At 44.0% G+C, this 20,487-nt stretch overlaps 1 protein-coding gene across 1 annotated transcript in view; it reads left to right on the top strand.

Moving 5' to 3' along the window:
- Positions 1-2,456: 2,456 nt before the first annotated feature.
- The window catches only part of PLEKHH1 (pleckstrin homology, MyTH4 and FERM domain containing H1), a 53,848-nt gene continuing 35,817 nt past the window's right edge, over positions 2,457-20,487 (top strand). Inside the window, exons 1-5 of the mRNA XM_056347383.1 lie at positions 2,457-2,710; positions 7,884-8,059; positions 13,715-13,777; positions 16,778-16,927; positions 19,987-20,070. Of these exons, the coding sequence (XP_056203358.1) occupies positions 7,919-8,059; positions 13,715-13,777; positions 16,778-16,927; positions 19,987-20,070 (438 nt within the window). The 5' untranslated portion in view covers positions 2,457-2,710; positions 7,884-7,918. The remainder of the gene's footprint in view (positions 2,711-7,883; positions 8,060-13,714; positions 13,778-16,777; positions 16,928-19,986; positions 20,071-20,487) is intronic.

Genomic DNA, 20,487 nt, shown 5'->3' with positions numbered 1-20,487 from the left:
GAGCATGAAGCTCCTTTTCCCTTTTTGTCTTTGGCCAGCCTCAGTTCAGGAGGGGACTCTCTAAAGCATGAAGCTACCTTTCGCTTCCTGAAACACCTATAGGGAGCCACAGATCGTGTTGGTTCTGGTTATTTATTACAATTCCTATATTATCATTGGGAGTAATGATTAATATAGGCTCACACACAATTTACAATCTTTAAGCAACAATCTGAAAGATTGTAGGCAACTGGAGTCTCCTCCACTGGGAATTGCCGGAGAAATTTCTTTGGGTGACACTGTCCCAAGAGCCAGCTCCATCTCTGCCTGTATCCCTGCCCGTCCCTGCTTGGCTGGCCAAATGGGAGAGCTCCTCACCAGGTACCTGTTTCTTTTCAGTTTTTAGCCTGCCTCCCCTTGGAGTTCTGGCCATTTCTGTGTAGTGCTATCCTGCTCTCTGCTTGAACCAGCTCTGCATTGCATGCTTTGTCTTTCAGCTAGAAAGGAACCGGCAGCTTAATTCAGCCAAATTCCCATGGAATTGGAAACGGATGAGAAATCTGAAGTGAAACAAACTTTAGGCAACTGCAAGGTCCACAGCATCTTTGGGAATCTGACTACTTATTCGGATAATGAGGTATAGATTTCAGAGTCTACCTTTAGTCACTCTAGTGTCCAAATCTTGACCTTCTGTTTTTAGTTATATTTCTAAATTTTAACCACTTAATAACATCTGTCTTTTTATTTGTGCATAGTAAGTGATTTGCTACCCATTCTCTGCCAAGACACCAGTGAAAGTACACTATCAATGTGAGGAAAGAGTTTACAACAAAAGTTTAATAAACAGCAGATCTCGGACCAGGCGATATCTGTGAGCCAGATAGCCACACTTCAGATCTTGTTTAACTGTGTTGCTTGCAGTACTAGGAGATAATTTTGTTCAGTTCTCCTGCCTGCTTTCTCCGTAGATTGTTGCGAACCTGTTTATTTCAGACTGCCCCATTTTCGTGGGTAGTCTCAACAAAAGAGCCAAAGCACAGTTTCAGAGCATTCATGGCTCTCTCATAATCACTCAAGACATCACCTTTTTGGTGCTGCTCTTTCCCAGCAAGCCACACTCACTTTCTTGAGGAGATGAGCCCACCTTTCATGGTGGAAAAGCAGGCCATGTGAAAGGCACACGCAAACTGGCCAGGGAGATACATGTCAGCATGACTGTCATTATCCCCACTAAGGAGAGCCTCTCAGGCAAATTTTTACAGTATCTTTGACGGAAGTAATGTGCCTGATGATGGAGTAACTAACATGCAGTTGCTAAACCTGAACCAGAGTGACTCTTGCTTTGAAACACACTGATCTGAGGCCCAAAGCCCTGGGAGCATTCGGTCATGCAGGCCCATTCTGTCTCCAGCCTCTTTTGCTTCCATGTGCCTGCCCTGGTCTGCTCAGTACCAAGGGCCATAGCGTCGGCTCAGCCAGCCGGGGACAGCTGTGTGAACACTTGCTCCTGGCTGCCACCCTCCTTAAGTGTCAGCTCGGAGTAACACAGGTAATATATATTCATGTAAGTCAATATATATTCATATTGCTGCATGTAAAGTAGCTCAGTAAGTGGTGGCCCCGTTCCTGAATAAAATAAGTTGTGTGCTGGCAGCTATCATTAGGAATGCTCAAAGCCTCAGACCTGCTTGTTTGAGCCATTTTGTGTGAGAGATGGCCCAAGTATGTGGGGCAGGATGGTGTCCTCTGGTCAGGAGAGCCATCATTACACCAGTTTGGTTTTCATCTCTAAGCTGGCACCAACCCCACGCCCTGGGGCTGTCTACAACCAGTGAGGGGTGCTCCAGGGGAGGCTGGGTCGCTCCACCGGCCCCTCAGGGCTGTGGCGGGAGGTGAGGGCTGCATGGCGCAGCGAGTGCCAGCTCCCTGCCTGGCTGCTCCCAAAAACCACCGCTGCGCCTCAGGGCTGGGGGCCGTTTGGGAACATTGGCTCCGAAGGCTGGGAGACGGCTGCAAGGGGGATCTCAGGAGACAAGGGCTCGACACCAGCACCTGCCGGTTGGGCAGGCCCGAGGAAGAAGCCTGCAGCCGCCAGCAGCTCTGCCCAGCGGGGGCCTCCGGCGCCGACCGGCGTTTGCCCGAAGGCACCTGGCACAAGATGGCTGCCCGGCGCAGGGGGAGCCGCAGCGCTCCCGGCTTGAGGGAGCAGCGGGCAGGCGCGCCGGGCGGCCGCAGGGAGCCCGGCCCGGGACGCCCCGGCAGCCCCGGCCCGTTCTCCGCAACCCCGGCCTTAGTAGAAGCCCCTGGGCCTGCAGAGCGGGTGGGGAGGCGGATGTCCCCGCCAGGGGCACAGCGCAGCAGTAGCTCCTCGCCCCGCCGGCCGCCCCAGCACCCGGGGCAGCGCTGCCCGCCCCACCTGCCTCGCCGCCGAGGCCGGGAAGGGGTTAAGAGCCCGGGGCGGGTGATGTCAGTTCCTGCGCTCCTCGGGAGGGCCGGCTCTGATATTTGAGCCGGGCTCTCCCGCTCGAAGGAGAGCGCTGGGAGAATGGAAAAGTGCTGAATGGGACAGGAGCGGCACCGGGCACCTGCCTGCCTGCCAGCCGGCGCCGCGCAGCCGCCCGCCTCACGGGCCGGCACCCCGCGGCCGCACGGGGTCCAGAGCCGCCGGACGCCGCCGGCTGCGCCTGTCACCGCCCTGCTCCGGCGGGGCGAGACCCCCGCGTCGGCCAAGGTGAGCGGGCGGGGCGGCGCTCCGCGGCCCGGGTCCCCTCCTGGCTGCCGGGGGACGTGTCTGCCGGTGGGCAGGGGACGGTGGGGGGCTGCGGAGGGCGGGTTTGTGCGGGGCTGCCTATCGTAGCCCTTCTCCCCGCCTTGACTTTCTTCGAGGCGGCGGTCCGGGGACCGACGGGAGCGTTGTGAGGGTGATGCAGTGTCATCTGTTAATTGAGTCTCGCTGGCTGAAATAAATAGGTTGGTCCTCGGGTGTGGGGCTTCGGTCCCTGAAGCTGCACGGAGGAGGTGGGGGGAGGAACGGCCGGGCGAGGGGGAAGCTGCAGCCCGCGGTCCCTTCCGTGTCCCCGGTTCGCCCGCGGGTGTGAGGGGCGGTGGCAAACCCAGGGGCGCGCTTCCCGCCTTCGGGCGCCTCCGCCGGCCGTGCCACCCGCGCTGATGCGGAGGGACAGTTCTTTTACCACCCCCCGACCCCCATCAAACCTTGCCCTTCCCACAGCTTGTCACGTTATTTCTGCCCCCTGTCCCCCTCCCCGTGCCGTGCACGTGCCAGGCCGCGCTCATGAACGAGAAATGACTGTGTGGCTGGACGACTCCAGCGGCCTCTGGGTTAAAAAGCTGAGGGGTGAAACTGTTTATGGAGTGGAAAATTGGGTGACTTTGGGCAAGGAGTTGATTAATAGTCTGGGGTTTCCACATGGAGTTTTGTCCATTGCCCGTACTGGTGACCCTCTTGGTGTTGATGCAGTGACATGGGCAGAAATCCCACTTCCTTCACATGTTACCTTTATTACATTTCTACTGATTCCTTTTGTAGTAAGATGGTAGTAAGAAGTCAGACCAGTATTCAGCTCTGGTGTTCAGGAGGGGTCTGGTGCATTTTACTGGCAGTTGCTAAGAGCTGCACTCCTGTGCTGACTGAATCCCCTGTAACAGCCTGGGTAAACCGATTCCTGAGCTGAGGAGATGCTCTTGTTTGAGATACAGAAACACTGTTTCACTCGTTTGCACTGAGTGAACAAAGCTGCAAACACTTGCATTTATACCTGCACCTGAAAGTCTTCACATTGATTAATTGCTTTTTACTCTCAGAAGGCTTTTCAGGTGGAAATACATGAGGTCTCTGAAGTGTTGTGAATTCCAGCCTGGATCCGCCAATATCTGGGACATTGGCTTATTCTGGTCTAAACCCCCTCCAAAACCCCATGACATTCTGATGTAAATTTTATCTTTACCAGAACTACAACTGGATATGGGCACTTCAAGTAAATACATTCTTATTTATTTTGGATATAACATTTACTGTCAGAACTGTCTCTGATGTCGATCAAAACCTACAGATATAGTAAAAACTAGAGGCAAAACCTACAGATACAGTAAAAACTAGAGGTCTCATCTCTGCATTTAGCAGCTGGTTCAGTCATTTTTCCCTGGCTTAAGTTCTAAGGAGTCTGTAGCTCCCATTAACTTCACTGGAAGTTGTTTGATACTTAACACTGAAAATCAAGCTACTCTTTAAGAAGCATCTGTATGCATTTAAGAATGAAGTTTTGAAAAATCTCAGCTTGGTTGAACAAAGTGTCTGCCTCCTGTTTACCAAGTTCTTAAAGTAAGAATACTTCATCTGAAAGTATCTGATCCCCAACTTCTTAATATGCCAAAGGGGGGAAAAAAGGACCACTTCTGTCTAACTATATAAATATGGTTCATATAACAGTATAAACTATTTATCTGTTATGGAAAGGACCAATATTGGGGGCGGGGTGGGGGGGAATCAAAGTACTTAGTGGATTAAGATGGTTAAGAATTACACAAAAAGGCATGTGAAATGGCAGGTCCAGTAGCAAGGATTTAAAGTCTGTCAAAATAAAGTCGATATTGTAATTCATAAAGTACAAATAAACTGCTTACATTCAGGAGAGTGAGGGAGAAGGAATGATGCGTTTAACAGTAAATGAGAATTCAGAATAAATTCGAAGTCCTAAATTAGGGTAAATGTGAGACAGTTTGGTACAGTATTGTTCCGTGAAAAAGGGTAAGGTTTTAGCTAAAGAGAGGAAAAGCTGTAAATCTAATCTCTGGTCTTCAGAAATCATTTAATGTGATGCCACATGGGGAAGTTACTAGCTTAAGTAGAGGAGATGGGGATTAATAGAAGATTTATAAGACAAAGAAATGACAAAAGAGAATGTGACAACACTGTGCTGAACCAGGGGCTGTTAGAAGGTAGGTATCTTACTGGGAGAGCTGGCTGACCCAGGGGATTAGTAAGGATGAGATTAATGACACAAAGTAAAACTGCACATTAGAAGTAGTAATAAAGTGGGTACGAAACCTAGGAGAGCCCTACTTAGAAACAGCAGAGGAGGAAAAGATCTGGATATACTAATCGATCACAGGGCAACCATGGGCCTGTTAAAATTTACAATAGCCTGTAGTACAGAGATTCTTGATCTTGTGGAGATTTGGCACAGACCTGTACTTTATTAATCTGTTCCAGTATCGTTGTAATGGGCCCCCTGTGCTCCCATGTCTGGCACTGGTGAAGGCAGCTGAGATTCTTCTGCTCCAGTTGCGTTGGCTTGTCTGTGAAAGTTGCCCACGAGTATAATGTGGTTGTAAAAAAAGGCAGATGCAATCAGGTGAGGTGCGGTTCCCCAGGAGAGTGGAAAGTACTAAATGCCTTTACACAAAGCTTTGGTGAGGCTGCATGCTGCCTTTCAGGTGCAGTTGTGGTCACCCATATCTATGAAGGGGAGCAAGAAAGATGAAACCTAACTCTCTTATATGATGTGTGCTGAAGCTGAAACAGGTGCAGAGGGAGAGTGGTGAGCTTTTCTTATGAGACTAAAAGAGCCTCTTATCTCTAGCTTTGCATAATAAGGTCTTTTAAGAGAAGCTTTTGATATCTATAAATATACCAAGATGTAAATATGAGGGAGGGAAAAAAACTAGCGAAGCTGAAGGGCAATAATCTACAAGAATGAACAGATGCAAGCTGGTTATGATTATATTTATGCTGGTAATTAGAAGGCAGCTCATTAGAGGGGTGAGGTAGAACAACAGGAATAGTGGGAGCAAAACTGCCTACATGGTTCTAGGGAAAGGGCTGTGTTAATTTATGAATGGGATTATATCATGCAGTTGTCTACAGTGAGAAGGAACAGGACAATGATTCAGGACATCTATCCTGGTCTTAAAATGCCCCATTCTGGACAGGAAGTCTAGTTCAACCAGAAATTATGGACTGTCTGAGGAAATTACTTTTGCTGTGGCATAAGCTGTGTGGTAAATCAGATTCATTCTACTTTGTGCCATTAGGGTTTATCCCATTCTTTCATGTGTCCTCTTTGGACTTGAACTCTATGAATAAAGACTAAAATCTCTTTCTGCCTGGTATGAAAGACAACAGAATTTCATCCGAGACCTGAATTACTATATCCAGAACAGAGCTGGCTGTAAACAAACTTAGGGTGGTGTAGGATCTTTCTATGACTTTGTGTACTCTTTTGGCTTAAAAAGGACTGGTAGCACTACCTTAGAGGGGAACCCTACAATGTTGTATGTCAGAGGTAACCTGGCTAAATGCCTGGCAAGGAGCTAGGGCTAGAGAGTAGATCCATGTGGTGGACTGGGCTGTCGAAAAGGATGGCCTCTGTATTTCTGTAAAGCTGCTTGTAGGATACTGGTCTTTCTTCCTATCGCAGGGTGTTTTCAGTGATGCAGTACCGGACGTGAGCGTTCCTTTTCCTTGTTTTACTTAAACCTACCTTCTGACCTGGGATAGTATTTCACATATCACTGGAAGGGCAGGCAGCTTGCCGCTTGGAAAACTTTCTGTTACTGAACATAGCAACCTGTGTATAAAATAACTTGCAGGTTATGTTTGTAGCTAAAGGGTATAGAAGTGTCTTCCTTAACTCTTAACAGCGGGGATATAGCTGGGTAGTGTTGTTAGCTGTGTTATGTGTACTTACACTATTATGTATACTTAAGGTAATTTGAATCTCAGGTCTCTTACATGCAAAATATGAGTCAGATGTCCTGGCAGGTGAGTAAAACTAGGGCGACATTTTAAGCTTTCCCACTGTGCAAAGGCAGTTGTGAAGGTGGTGAGACTGGATGACTTCACCGCTCTCTCCCAAGTCTTGGTCTGTTACTTTAGTCCCAGTTCAGAAAAGAGCAAATTTTGCCTGTGAATGGGTGAGAAGTTCCTTTAAGTATGGATTTCAGTGTTTTGATGAAGCTGATGAACTAATAACTGTTCTAGCTTTGCACAACATTTGTTATCGTAGAGTAATACAGCTGGCTGCTGGACTACACACACTGAGCTGATATTATAAACCTTCTTGTGAGTGTTCATGAATGCCTGAATTTGATTAAGGACACTTATTACCTACATTTTACATACTTTGGCTTCATTGTAAAAGATATCTGAAATGTTTAAATAGTTATTGAGTAAGAAAATAAAACTACTTTAAAAACCACAGCTGTTTCCACTTTGTGGAGTTTTGTATATCTCCTGATGTCTACAAGGACTTTAGCCTATCGCATGTTTTGTCTTCAGCCCTAGTTTATTCCTGGCTGGGATCTCTTTGTTTTAACAGAGCGATTGTTAAGATACTGTAGTATAGCTACTTTTCCACTTTTATTGTGGACTGACTATCAAGTAGTTAGCGGCTGGGAACACTTGCTTCGTACATTGCATCCTCTTAACACAGTCTGTATGAGATAAAGCACTGGTGGCCCAAGTTAGTAACGGGTGTGTGGCGTGGCGTGAGTTACATTTAAGAGGTCTTAGTGATTTGAGAGTTTAGAGCTGTGCTGGTACAAAGTGGGCAGGAGTAAAAATACTCCTAGTCTACAGGTAGATGCTGAACAAGGCTGTAAGGATGGCAGTAAGGCTGTTTGTAGTATATACAGTGTGATGCATTAGTAAATTATTTACTTACTCTAAAGGTAAAAGTTTATTTGAATATTTATCTGTTATCCATTAAAAGAGACTTCTGGGAGACAGCAGTATCAATAACCTGGACAGTACCATTTCATTTTCTGTTTGCCAAAGAAAAGGCCTTTGTTACCACTTCTGTAAGATGGACCAAAGAAGACTAGGCATAAGGGGTGTAAGGTTTGCCTGTCTAAAATATGTATTTTTTTCTCCTTCTCTTTTGTAGGATTTTTAGAGCACCTCGGACAACATCCCAAATGGATGATTAACTTCACAATGGCAGAACTCACAGTGGAGAGTGGCAGCTGTACGGACTGGCAAAAGCGATGCCTTGCACTGGAGTCTCAGCTCTTCAAATTCCGTTTGCAGGCAAGCAAGATCAGAGAGCTGTTAGCTGAGAAGGTGAGACAGTGGTGGCTTCTGCTTTGTATTGAGTTATGGCACGAAAGCAAAAAGTTCCTAAACACAAAGCTATCTAGTGAAATTGTTACTTGCAGTGAGGATCTCTTCCTTGATCACAGCACGTCATTGCACTGTGCTTATCACTTGAGATATAGAGATGTGACTGACAGTGGTGTAAAGTAGCATTAGTGAAAATAAGAATTTAGCCTTGTTTACTGGAAAATCACCAGGTATTCAGACTCTACTGGAAAACACTGTACCAGCAAGATTCTGGTTATCTAAAGTGACTGAGGCAGCTGTAGAGCAAAGATGGATATTTTGGATAAGAACAGCAAGCAGGATCAGGACCTGGCTGACAATAGAAAAGCTTACAGGAGTGCAAATTATGCTGTAAAGTTAAGACTGAACAGGGGTACATGTAGTGCATAACATTGCATACCCAGTCAAAATATTCTGGGGATACTGAAGAGCAGGACCAAGATACTTTGAGATCTGCATGTTAGAAACTTGTCTGGCATTTGTGGGTTTAGAGGCATCTCCTACTAATCTTTCAAGTGCACTAAGTGAACTTGTTTGCAATCCTAAGGGAAAGGACTGGTGAATATTTGAGGGTGGTGGGTATTTCTGTCATGGTGTGGATTTTTGGTGGTTTTATTTACCTTCAGTTGACTTGGCTTTCAATTTGAATTAAAGCTTTTTCACTAACCTCTAATTTGCATAAAATTTAAGTTTGTAGGTTGCTGTGGGGTTCCTTCTTTGTTTCAAAATGTGGCTTTCACAGTCCAGTCCAATATTGCTCAGCTATTCAGTTACTATTGGAAAGTGAGAACAGTTTCTTTCAGTCACAGTTTGCTAATGAAGTTGAAATCTTTACAACTGGCTGCAGTTTACTCCAAATGCTTTTAAGCTGTACCTGATGACAGATATGTTCTAAACTCACTTTTGCTCCATTTTGTATTATGTAACTCTTATGTGTATATTCTTCTTTGTTGGTTTTGGATGTAAAAATCTCCAAATGGTATCTGCTTCAGAGTGGAGCAATTTTCATCCTTGCTTTCACTGTAATTATGTTTCCACTGATGCTGTATACTGCATGCAACATTCATTCTACCCATCATATCTTAAGAAATAATGCGATTTTAAGCACCCTCTTCATCTTTTTGAGATAGCTGCTGAGTTGGACCTTAGTGATTACTTACCTTGGGAAACATTGGAAGCAGCTGTGAAGTCCATTTAGATGACGTTGTATTAAAAAAACCAAACAAACACAACAGTATGGATGTGGTGCAGGTCTGGTAAAGTTAACCAGTATTCATGCAATACTTCACATTTGCTGCATTACGGAATATGTGGCCCCATGGTTTATTAACTTCTGTTTTGAGAAACTTCCTGACTACCCATCTACAAAAACAACAAAAAAACCACAACCCACCTATCAGACTTTATTTTTGGAGAACAGACTTGTCAAATCTTTTGACTGTCTGGGGAGGCTTGTGGGCTGTGGCAGAGAATGAAATTTTCATCTGCTTTAGGGGTTTCTCAAGGAAAGGGCCTGACTGCCATTAATCCAGCCTTTCTGTCGAAGCGATGTTCCCTTTGTTAAGAATAAGGAGCAGTTTGGTTCAGTGATCAGGTTACTCTGTAACTACTTGTACAGCCCTGTCACAGGCTTACTTGAAGGGTCAAAGAGCTAGCAGGTCTGCAATTCCTGCTCTGAATGTCATGTTGGGAGAGCCTTGGGGACTGCGGGGCAGCTCTGGCAGGCTGTCCTGATGCAGGTGGACTTGAGGTGCCAGAGCAGGTGCTCAGCACACAATGCTCACATTGAATACTACTGTTGGGAAGTGTTCTGTGCCTCAAGTTCCCAAATGCTCTGCAATTACTTGATCACAGACCCTCCTTACCTCCTTCTCTGTTGCCACAGGGCTCCCCAGTAGTCACAGCAACAGGGGCTCCTGTCCATGCTGCATCCTTCTCCCCTTCAGATGGGTAGTGATGCTAAACTGAAGGAAGTGCATGCTTTGTATATAGTGATGCCAGCTCCAAGGATTTTTATCATGGATTTTATAGCACTTGTGATTTAATTTTTTTTTCTTATAGTTCTATCTGTGAGAATGTAGAGATTCAGACATACTGGAGAGAGTACTGCACTTCCAAAAAACATTTGGGGGGAGAAAGATCTTGAAAAATGTGAAGTGGGCTCAGTTTGAAGCTGTGCTGCCCATCTGGGGTGATCCTCTGATACAGTTTACAGCAACAGGAAAAAAAAAAAAGTGGTTTTGCCAGTGAAAGTGAAGAGCAATGTTAACAGTGGTGTGATACTTGCTCACCAGCTAGGTTGTCTCAGAGGTCTGGAAGCTACTGATTGAAAGGCTTGAAAACCTGATCCCCCAGTCTTAAATTAGTCTCTATAACCAACCTTTCAATTTTAAAGCAGATACTATTATTTTAACTCACAAAAAACCCCAGCCCAACCATTCATGCCTGGCATCAGTAATACAATGTACGCTAACAGTTTAAATACTACAGATTTTGAAAATCCGCTTAGATTGAATAATCTAGATCACGGTTCAGAACATGAGGAATTTAAAACCCAACAGTTTAACTGCCAGTGCCCTAGTTCACATGGTGTGAACTTCCACATTGGTAGCCCAGTCTCAGCTGTTAAGCAGTGCCACCCAAGCTGTGGAGAGCCTGGCTGTGAGTCACTGTGACAGAAGGACCTCAGCCCCTGGCCTCCAAGACAAAGCTCTGCAATCCTGCTGGACTCCTGGAGGGTGTGAGACCCCTGGGTCCTGCCTTGTGGACAGTGGCAGGGATCTAGTCTCTTGGGAAGCAGGCAGTTTCCACTCTAACTTTCTTGTACATGCACAAAGAAAAAGATACTCCTCTGTTGGTGAGTGACATAGCAAGCCGTTGCCTTGGCAGCAAGTTGACCTGGTTAGGAGTGAGCTCTGGAAGGGAACAACAGGAGGAAAATGAGGCTGAGACATGCAGGAACTTTTTTCACTCAATTTAGCATGTTCTGAGCCATCAGGAGAGGGCAAGCCTCTGTGAATGAATGGTTGATAGGAGGATCTTCTGCAGCATTTAGAAAGGCCATCTGGGTAGCTTTGAACCTGCTTCTGTCTTAATTCAATAAACAATGACCATTTGGGAAAAGCCTCTTTTGTCTCATGCAAGCATGGCTATACAGCTGGGCTTGTTTCTCTCCATACAAGCTGTCTGGGCTAATGTTTGGGAGAAGAGTTGAATTTGGCTTGGTCACTAAGTTTTTTTATGTGACCCGGGACAAGTTGCTTAGTAGCATTTGTCAAAGTATAAAGCATTTTTAACGAAAGGACCCACGTAGATATCAAGCATTATTAGTAATTCATTGAAGGACTTGAAAGAGCCTTACAAGCATGGACATATTAAATCTGAACATACTCCGGTGAGACAGCTGACACTGGGGATGGGTGAAGTAATCATTCTGTGTACATGAGAAACACAGCAGTTATTTAACAGTTCATAGTAGGACAACCCCAGCAATGTAGTACAGGAAGTTAAGAAATGTATAAGTTCATTTAGGGCTACAGAGGGGATTAGGGTGACAAAAGTAGTTGATTGAACTGGAACTTAGCCAGGTCACCTTGCTTGCACAGGAAGTTTCATAACTTTTTGGCGATGAGGAATGATCCCAACATACATTCTCTGTCCTGATCAGGATCCAGGACTGCTAGCAATGTGAAGCAAACTGTCATGAGTCACACGGGACGTGTTTTTTCAGTTGGAACAGTGCTGTCTTCTTAAAATAACATGAATCTTCCATGGAGACTGCCCACCTTGTGGAGGATTGAGTTATTAGTCTAAAAGGATAGATAGCCTTTGGGAAAAGGCTCAGAGATTCATCTAAAGTCTGTGCTGGTAATGTAGACACTGTCAATTCATCAGGAAATTAGCACAGGCCATTGATTCTGAAGCTGGTCATAAAAAGCCTTTGTTTCACAAGGTGTATTATGTCTCCAGTTAGCATCTGTCTTTCACCCTTATAATTTGCTGCTACCTGTCCATGGTATGACTATCCAGAGATTAATGCATGGGTAGATCACTGTTCCTAATGGACGCAGGCTCATGTGGTAACCCAGACCACTGCTGTTAGTGTTAGATTGCCTTGATCTCAGTCTCTAAAACTCTTAAGAGATCAGGTCCTTTGGTCAGAGCAGTTTTGGCTGGCTGTGCAATTTTCTGTGGCATCTCTCCGTTCCTCTGCCAAAGAAGTGTCCTTGATTTGAACATTAAGCTCCATAGGCTGTGCTGTCCTTCATTGCTCTACTGAAAAAGCACCTGAGATGTGTCATGCTAAATATGGCATTCCTGATCGTCATGGTTTGAATTTGTCATGGCGTGGCTTTTTTAGTTATATGACCCTTGATGTGTCTACATATATGTACCTTTCTGATATGTTTGTCAATAAGTGACAGTTTGCTCTTGTGATCAGTGTGTATGTACAAAAAGGAGAGTTGTCTTGTTGCCATCTGAAGGAAGGGAAATGGAAACACAGGAATGCTGTCATCTCCATTCTGGGTGATCCACCTAAGAGGAGTAAGTCACATTTTCAGAAGTATTGGCTTGGTCCTCATAGTGATCAACCTGGATACTTGGCTCCAGTGCTTTATCAAGAATCAGTAATGCATTGGAGAGAAAAGAAGCTCAGTTCCCCTTACAGTTTTTCTGCTTGAAGCATGGTTCTTTTAATCTTCTGAAGCTGCCTCTATGTTGTTCCTTCATTAGTAAAACACAAGTAAACGCTGGAAACTCTGAAGCATTCCTCAAATTTTGCAGTTTAGTGGATGAAACTTAGTGTCACTGCCTTAATATTACTGGGCTTAAATCTGAGACTCGTCAAAGTAGGGCAGGTGGTAGAAGATAACTTTGCAAACATTGAATGAGATCTTTAGTTGCTATTTAAAAAAGATGACTTGGCTCTAACTGTAAGTTGTTAGAGGAATCCCACGTACTGAGAATGAAGTGATGTACATACATTTAGAGTACAATTCTAGTCAGTGTCCTTTGACTTCAATAGCAGCAATACTCGGATAAAGAATCACAGAATGGTCAGTTTGCAAAGCTTTTTAAAATTAAAAGAAGCATAGGAAAATTAAGATCATTGTTAATCTTGTCAGTTACGAGACTGGTGGTTTTGAAGGCAAAGCAAAAGTATTTGTTGGTTATTATGTGGCATCATAAAGAACCTGCTATGAGCTTTCCAAGACGTGTTCATTTTTACTTGCCAATGTAAATGAATCCTGGCTGAAATAAAACCAGGAAAGAATGGCACACTGTAGACAGGCTTCTTGCAGGGACAGCCCATGGTGTGTAAATTGTGGAGATGGGGTCAAGACTTTGAGACTATTCCCTTGACCCGTGTAATAAATGATGAAGCACACTAATGAGAAAACAGTTCCGGTAAATTCCAAGTAGGGCAGAAGACTGGAAAAGGTCAAAGGCTTTTTCTCCTGGTCAAAGCTGTGCAGTTAACCCAAAAGATGCCAAAGATCTGTAGACCTGCACAAGAAATGAAAGATTCCTGAGTAAAACAGGTGAATTTCCAGGTGATATTAACTTTTACTTCTTTCTTCCCCCCTTTCCCCTCCTTTTCTTCTGGCTCTGAAGATGCAGGAATTGGAACAGAGAGTGATAGAAGCAGAGCAAAGAGCTGAGGAAGCAGAGAAACAGGTAAGAGATTCTCTTATGATTGCTCTGGTACAAGCTAGCAGTAACTTACTCTGAATTCCCTCTAGTCTAGCATACAGACAGCTCTCTGCAGTGCTGTGCTTTGTTAGGGAAATACTGATTTACAGTGGTGAATGGATTTTCTGGTCTACTTCCCAGGCTTTGAGCCTGAGCTATGAACAGGTACCTAAATGTGTTCCACCCTAAGTGAAAACCAGCACCGTATATTTACCTCGGCTTCACAGCCTTTACCCCCTCATACAGGGTAGGCATGCTTGGTTATGGCAAAGTAAGGGGATATCGTACTTCAGGATTAAAGCATGGAGATACAGCTGTCTGGCACGTCCTCAGGAAACAAACGCTTAAGAGTATTGGTAAGGATTTATCTACAAGTAGAGAAAGTTCTGTGAAGGAAGTAAGGGTGTGTGTCTGCAGAACCTATCAGCTGTTCTGGATTTTCATTTTAGTAATTACTGTTCTGGCTTAGGAGCCCATGGAGAAAAACAGTAAGAGCTGGATTCCTGGCATATTACTGTAACCATCTAAAAATTAGGCATGTTGTCCAAGATAGTCCTTCAGTGCTTCTTCAATAATGGAGAAGGGTGGAGGGAGAGACTTCAGCTTGTGAACAGGTTACAAATAATAGACTTTGGGGAAGCAGACGGTTGTACAGTCTGCACTGTAAGGAGTATTATAAAAACAAGAGCCAGGAAGGGCCAGGTGATCTGAGCTCCTGCATCACTGCAGACTGCTGCTGAAGAGAAGGTTTGAAGTGAACCAGCTCCCTCCAGTTGGACAAAAGCTGCAGGACAGAGCATTGAGTTGGAGACTGAAGCACAGACCTAAGCCATGCATGATGGCCAAGAATGGCTGTCAAAGATGACTTCAGTACTGAAGGGCTGAATAGGCAGTGTTCTAAGCACTGGGGAACATACTGCCTAGGAATCAAGAATTTGAAGTACCTAGTAAGGTATTCTGTCTGCAGAATGTGCTATTCCATGCCAGTTTGATATTACATCAAGATTTTTTTTCTGACCAGCTTAAATATAGGAAAGATGCTATGCCTAGTCACTGTGCTATGATCTTTACGCTAGATCAGCAACTGCTTGTCAAGAAGAGTTGTTCTTGAGAGTGGTAAGTCCATGTGCAGCCAAGATAGGCAAAGGTGACATTGTCGCTGTGACAGCACCAGCAGGAAATGTAGTTATTGCCATAGGCCAGTGGAGGAGGCTTTGTACCAGCAGACACATCAATGTTAGGTATAGAGTGTCCATGATATGGTGAGGTGTGATGACGGTAAGGGAGCAGATGGAGAGCAAGTCAAGTCCAGGTCAGAGAATGCGCAAGAAAGGGAGAACTTCTCTGGGAAGGTATAGGAAAAATGAGGTTGCCTTCAATAACTTGCCACCAGCAGTTCTGTAGCTGTGCATTGGCAGGTCCTAAAGACTAGCAACCCTCAAAGTTTGCCATTCCAGCAGCCATACCAACATCCAGAGGTAAGTGTTCCTAGAGAAATACTTCATTGCTGCCTGACAGCCTGAAGAAGTGACAGCATAGGAGTAGGACCATTCCTTTCCACTAACAAGTATATTCACCGTGAATGAGAAGCAGCTGACAAATGAGGGCTCCACATCAAGTGCAAAATCCCTTGTTATCTTTCTCTCCAGGAGTCTGGGGGGTTGGATTTGTTAATTCAATGGGCTCCCTGTAGCTGCCAACCTCAATTAAGGGAATCACATGTTTGCAGTCCCCTCTCTGAGCCTCTAGTACAGAGTCAGCATTTGGGCATCAGACAGAAGGGAGGGGCCATTTCTTTTTACTATAATCACCCTAAACTCTAATGAAAACACATCCGACTCAGCAGGCTTTGTTTTCTGGCTCGGATGTTGGGTGCCTACCTTTTTGATTCAGTTATGAGGAAGAGGCAGTTTGCTTCTCTGCCTAATGCAGGCAGACAGGAGGACAAAACACAGCTTCTACAAGTATGAAGTGTAGGCTGCTCAGCAGAGCATGAGTAACTGTTGCACAGACTTTGTGAAGTGCTCAGATCATTGCCTGCATTCTACCTTCCTGGTTCCAAACTCCTGCCAAATGAACGGTATCTGGAGTTGGTTTCGTTGCAGGTTTTGTGTCTCTGGGATGCGTTGGAGCCAGATGCTTTCCCATCATCAAATGCTGCATTTAGCAGGTTTGAGTTAAGTTGATGGAATTCAATTCACCTTCAGAAATGAAGTCTTATAAACCACTGCAATATTAAGAGACACAGGTTTTGAAGAAAGCAAAGAAGTTTTAAAAACTTGCTGAAAACCTGAAAGACTTCAGCAGCATCTAGGTTTCAGTGCATTGGAACTTTGTAGTGAAGGAGCATTATGCTGGTGCTTCTCCTGCTGAGGTGAACAAGTGTTGGCACTGGTAGGAGCTCAAAGACAGGCAAAGCTTCTGAAATATCTAACATGGTAACTCCTTAGCAGGTCGGGTGAAAAGACTTGTCAGAAAGCCAGAAGTTGCTAAAACATTGTCTAAGCTGGGGATAGGAGGAAAAAGGAACTCTGTATTACATTTCCCTGTAGACATCTTGATCTGAAGCAAACGGCCAGGGTTTTGTGGTGTATACCTGGTAGTGAATAAAGTAAAAAGGTGACCACAGTATTGCGAAGGAGGAAAATGTGGTGTACCTTGCCCATATGTCTCTGTAGACTATAGTGCCTATATGGTTTCCTTGACTAATGGTGTGCAAATATTTTACAGTCCACAGTGTGTTTATCTGTTCACAGTTTAGTTTGCATCTGTTACTGCTTCAGCAGTACAAATGAATGGCCAATATTCTATTCAGAAATATGGATATAAACTAAGTGTGACCTGAAGAGTTTTTTATTTTCTTCTTTTCCCAACTTCAAAAATATGAAACCCACAAATAGTCTCATTAGGGCCCTACCACTACACAGTCAGCTTCTTAATTTGCATTATTTTGGTGGTTTTCTCTCTCTCTGATTGTCATTACAGGTCAGAGTTATGGAAGAGAAGATAAAACTAGCCAACGTGAAGACCAGTGAATCGGACAGCACTCTGCAAAGGAAATGTCAGGAGCTGATGGGCACAGTGCAAGGAAAGGAAGATCTGATCAACAGATTGGAGACACAGCTAGCAAAACAGGTAAAGATGTTTTCTACAGGGAGATCTGTAGCTTTCGTGAGTTGGAGGGTCTCTGTAATGTATGTTTCAAAGGTATGGACTATGTCTTATTACTTAATTAGCCTCTCACTTGCCTTCAGCTCAGCTGTAAAAAGTTGTCCTGCCCAGTGCAAGGTCTTCTCCTCCCTTTCTCTTTTATACAAAAGCATTCATTCAGCCTCAGTAGCCCTTGTCCCTTCATTATAGGAGACCAGTGTCCTTAATGGACTTCCTTATGTTAGTGCTGAGTCAGTGCTGAGACCCTGAATTGTAATGCTAAGGTCTGGTCACAGTATTTCTCTGGCTTCCTAGCATATAGATTGCTCTGCAAAATCATTATGTAGCCATCTCTGACTCGGCTCATCCTGCTTTTTGGGAAGGGACTTTCCCAGTCTTCAGCAATCCTTTAGCATAGTTCATATCTTATCAGATGTCCTCATCATAAAAGAGCAGCTGTCTCCCAGTAAGGATAGTTCTTAGTATGTTCCATTCTCGCTTGGTGCAAGAAAGCATCTGCATCTACAGGAGGACTTATATTTCAGCTCTAGTAAAGGCCTTACCTGGTGGTCTTTATAACACGAGTAATGAAGTATTCTTTTATGTTGTATATAAGAATATAATGTGTATATATAAAGTTAATTAATTTTAAATGGAAATAGCTCATTAAAATATTGCACACAAAAAATAAACTTTTCCATTTGAGTTGCACTTTACATTTAACTAATCACCTGTTTCAAGAGGAAAAAAAAAGTTCAGACAGCTTACCCTTACTGAGACCAAGTATAGTGTGGTGGTCTGGCATCAGGTCTTTGTAGTACTCTTGAATTTCAGGTCACATCCCCAGGTCAGCTTGCTCAGGCAGAATGTACATGAAGTTTCTGCATTTTGGAGAAAGGAGGTGTTCAGAAGGAGCTACAACAGTGATCGAAGTCTGGAAGCAGCTCTTCCAATTGAAGGTGGAAGAAATTCCAATTTAGCCAAAAATGTGAGGTGTGATTTGATGAAAATCAACAAATATAAATGGGAAAAATATTAGAATGTTTCGGGTTTTTATTCTAGTGACAAGAGGCAAAATGAAATTTTAGAAATCAAAGCCAAAGCTGGACAATTTCAGACAAGAAACACTGTTTATCAGGGTTAGAAGTTTAGTTTCAGAATGGGGTGGGATGGTGGCAGCACTGGAAGGTCATGAAGGGTTCCTGTAAGGGATCCTGTTTGTTTTCACTGGGATGGGGAAAGCTGTGGAGTTCAGAGCATTAATACTAGAACACTGAGGTGGTGTCTGGACCATACGATAGTACGGGACACAAAGAATCTCTGCCTCTGGGTCTTAAAGCACAATAACTACATCTACAGGTGCTGTGCCTGAGTGAATTGGCTCTGCTTGGAGGCAGGGCTTACTAAGCTCTGTGACAGCACTGTTGTTACGTGACTGTTCTACTTTAGGCCCTAAATAAAATCTTGACTTGCACTTCACTGTGTAGCATAGCAATATTCTGAATCTTTTACATCTTTGTCCCTGATCTGAGACAATTCTAGGTTATTAGGAATTCAAAGGCATTACTTTGATATGGATATTCAGAGGACTAGGACAGATCAACTGTATGTGCCAGATATTTCAGAGCAGTAGGCATGTCCAGTACTCTACTACAGCAAAGGCTGGTACCTGATTAGCAGCGCATACAGCCATATTCAAGGAGAAGAACTAATGTAAGTCCTCATCCTGAAGCATTAGATTTGATTACTTTTATTTTATTATGCTTAACCACAAATGTTACTGCTACCCGTAATGTTGCCAAGGTATATTTTAAAGTCAGAAAATGTATTTGAGTAAGAGCTTTTAAATGTGCAGCTGTGGTGACGAATAGCATGTGATGATTTGAAAGCAATGTGAAGATGTAGGGAATTTCCTGCAGTCTACTGTGTATTTATATGGTATTCATTAAGTGAACTTACACTCTTCAGTGTGAAAAACTTAAAAAGGGAGGAGAGGAAGCACTGACATTTTTATTATCATAATTACTGGTATTTGTTTACATTAAAACAAAAAATCTGGCAGGGAAACCACCAACTGCTATCAGAAAATATTACCTGTGTCCATTTGAGAAACCAAGGCTGAATGTGCCATACAGAGTGTATTCCCCCTCCCTTGCTCCTGGAACTGAATTCTCCTTGTAGTTGTTTAAATCATTATGTAGATAGACTTTTCAGTGACGTTGTTTCTGATGAAGCCACGCAGATGTACAGAAGGCTTCAGGTAATTGTGGTATCCACACAGATGCAAAAATGATGTTGTAGCAATATTGCCCAAGCAGATACTTGGGGGGAAAAAATGTTCATTGTGCAAATCAGCAGTATTCCCATAACATTTCTGTGTGGACTAGAACCTGTTTTAATGGATATGTAAGCATACAACCATTTACACAATCTCAAAACCTCCTAGTATGTCTTAGCCTTTCAAGGTCAAGTTTTGGAGATTTTTTTACTGTCTGCTGTTTTTTTTTAATATACTTTCTCAATGAGAATATTGTATGTGTTAAATACATTGTTGGTGTTAGTTTCCATCTCTTGAACCTTTAAAGTCTATACTCTACACCTGTGCAATTGAATCAGTGTTTTATAAATCACTTACAGGCACTGCTTAGTTCTTATTAACTTCAGCCAACTCGGGGAGACGGGGGGACAGGGCTGGAGGGACACTATGGATGCTCAACAGTAACATTACAAAACCATCTAAAAGAGGAAAAGTTGCAGACTGTACTGAAAAGGAACTGTAGTAGGTGGGCAATCATTACCTGAGCTGCTAGATTTTGCTGTTGCACAATAAACCCTTGAAACAACCATTTGAATTTGATGCCAGTGACCCTGTTAGACAACTTAGAGCTTGATATTTTCAGAGGCCAGCTAAATAATAATATCCAAATAGCAGTCTTAAATCTTACATCTGGAATGGGAACTTCAGTGTTTAAGTCCTGATGCAGTAACTTCCTGAGAACAGTTAGTTGTACTCTTCTAATGCATCTAATCTTTCTTTGGCACAGAAACAGTTGAGGACTGAGGAAGCCAAAATTGTTCAAGAGAAATCTGCTAAGATCAAAGAGTGGGTAACACTTAAGCTGAGAGAGGTGAGTCTTGCTGCTTGTGAGTAAATACAGTGGCTGCACTGCCAGTGGGCTTCTGTGTAGGACAGCAGTCTGAGGACAGTCAGTCTGCCACAGGCTTTCTGCTTGTTTGGCCCTATGCACACGCAGTTGCAGAGCTAGGGTCGTCCCTTTTACTGAGGGCTGTGGGCAAACTATAAATGAATGAAGTCACTAATGCCCAAAAGCAGCCTCTGAAGATGGTAAACTACTCATAGGTAGCTTTCACCTAGCTTTCCTCTGCCTCTCCTTGTTTTCTCTGGGTGTGGGTTCTATCTTTTTTTCCTGACAAAGCAGCTGTGACACAAACACATGCCCTTTGCTCTTCCTTAATTTGCCATCTCTGACTAATGCTGTTTTCCTACTGCCCAGCATTTTCTTATGTCTAACTTCTCCCTCCTG

Source organism: Falco biarmicus, chromosome 7 (genome assembly GCF_023638135.1).
Source record: "Falco biarmicus isolate bFalBia1 chromosome 7, bFalBia1.pri, whole genome shotgun sequence".
NCBI classification, from domain to species: domain Eukaryota; kingdom Metazoa; phylum Chordata; class Aves; order Falconiformes; family Falconidae; genus Falco; species Falco biarmicus.
The sequence above is the reverse complement of the archived record's forward strand: the minus strand, read 5'-3'. Positions and strand labels throughout refer to the sequence as shown.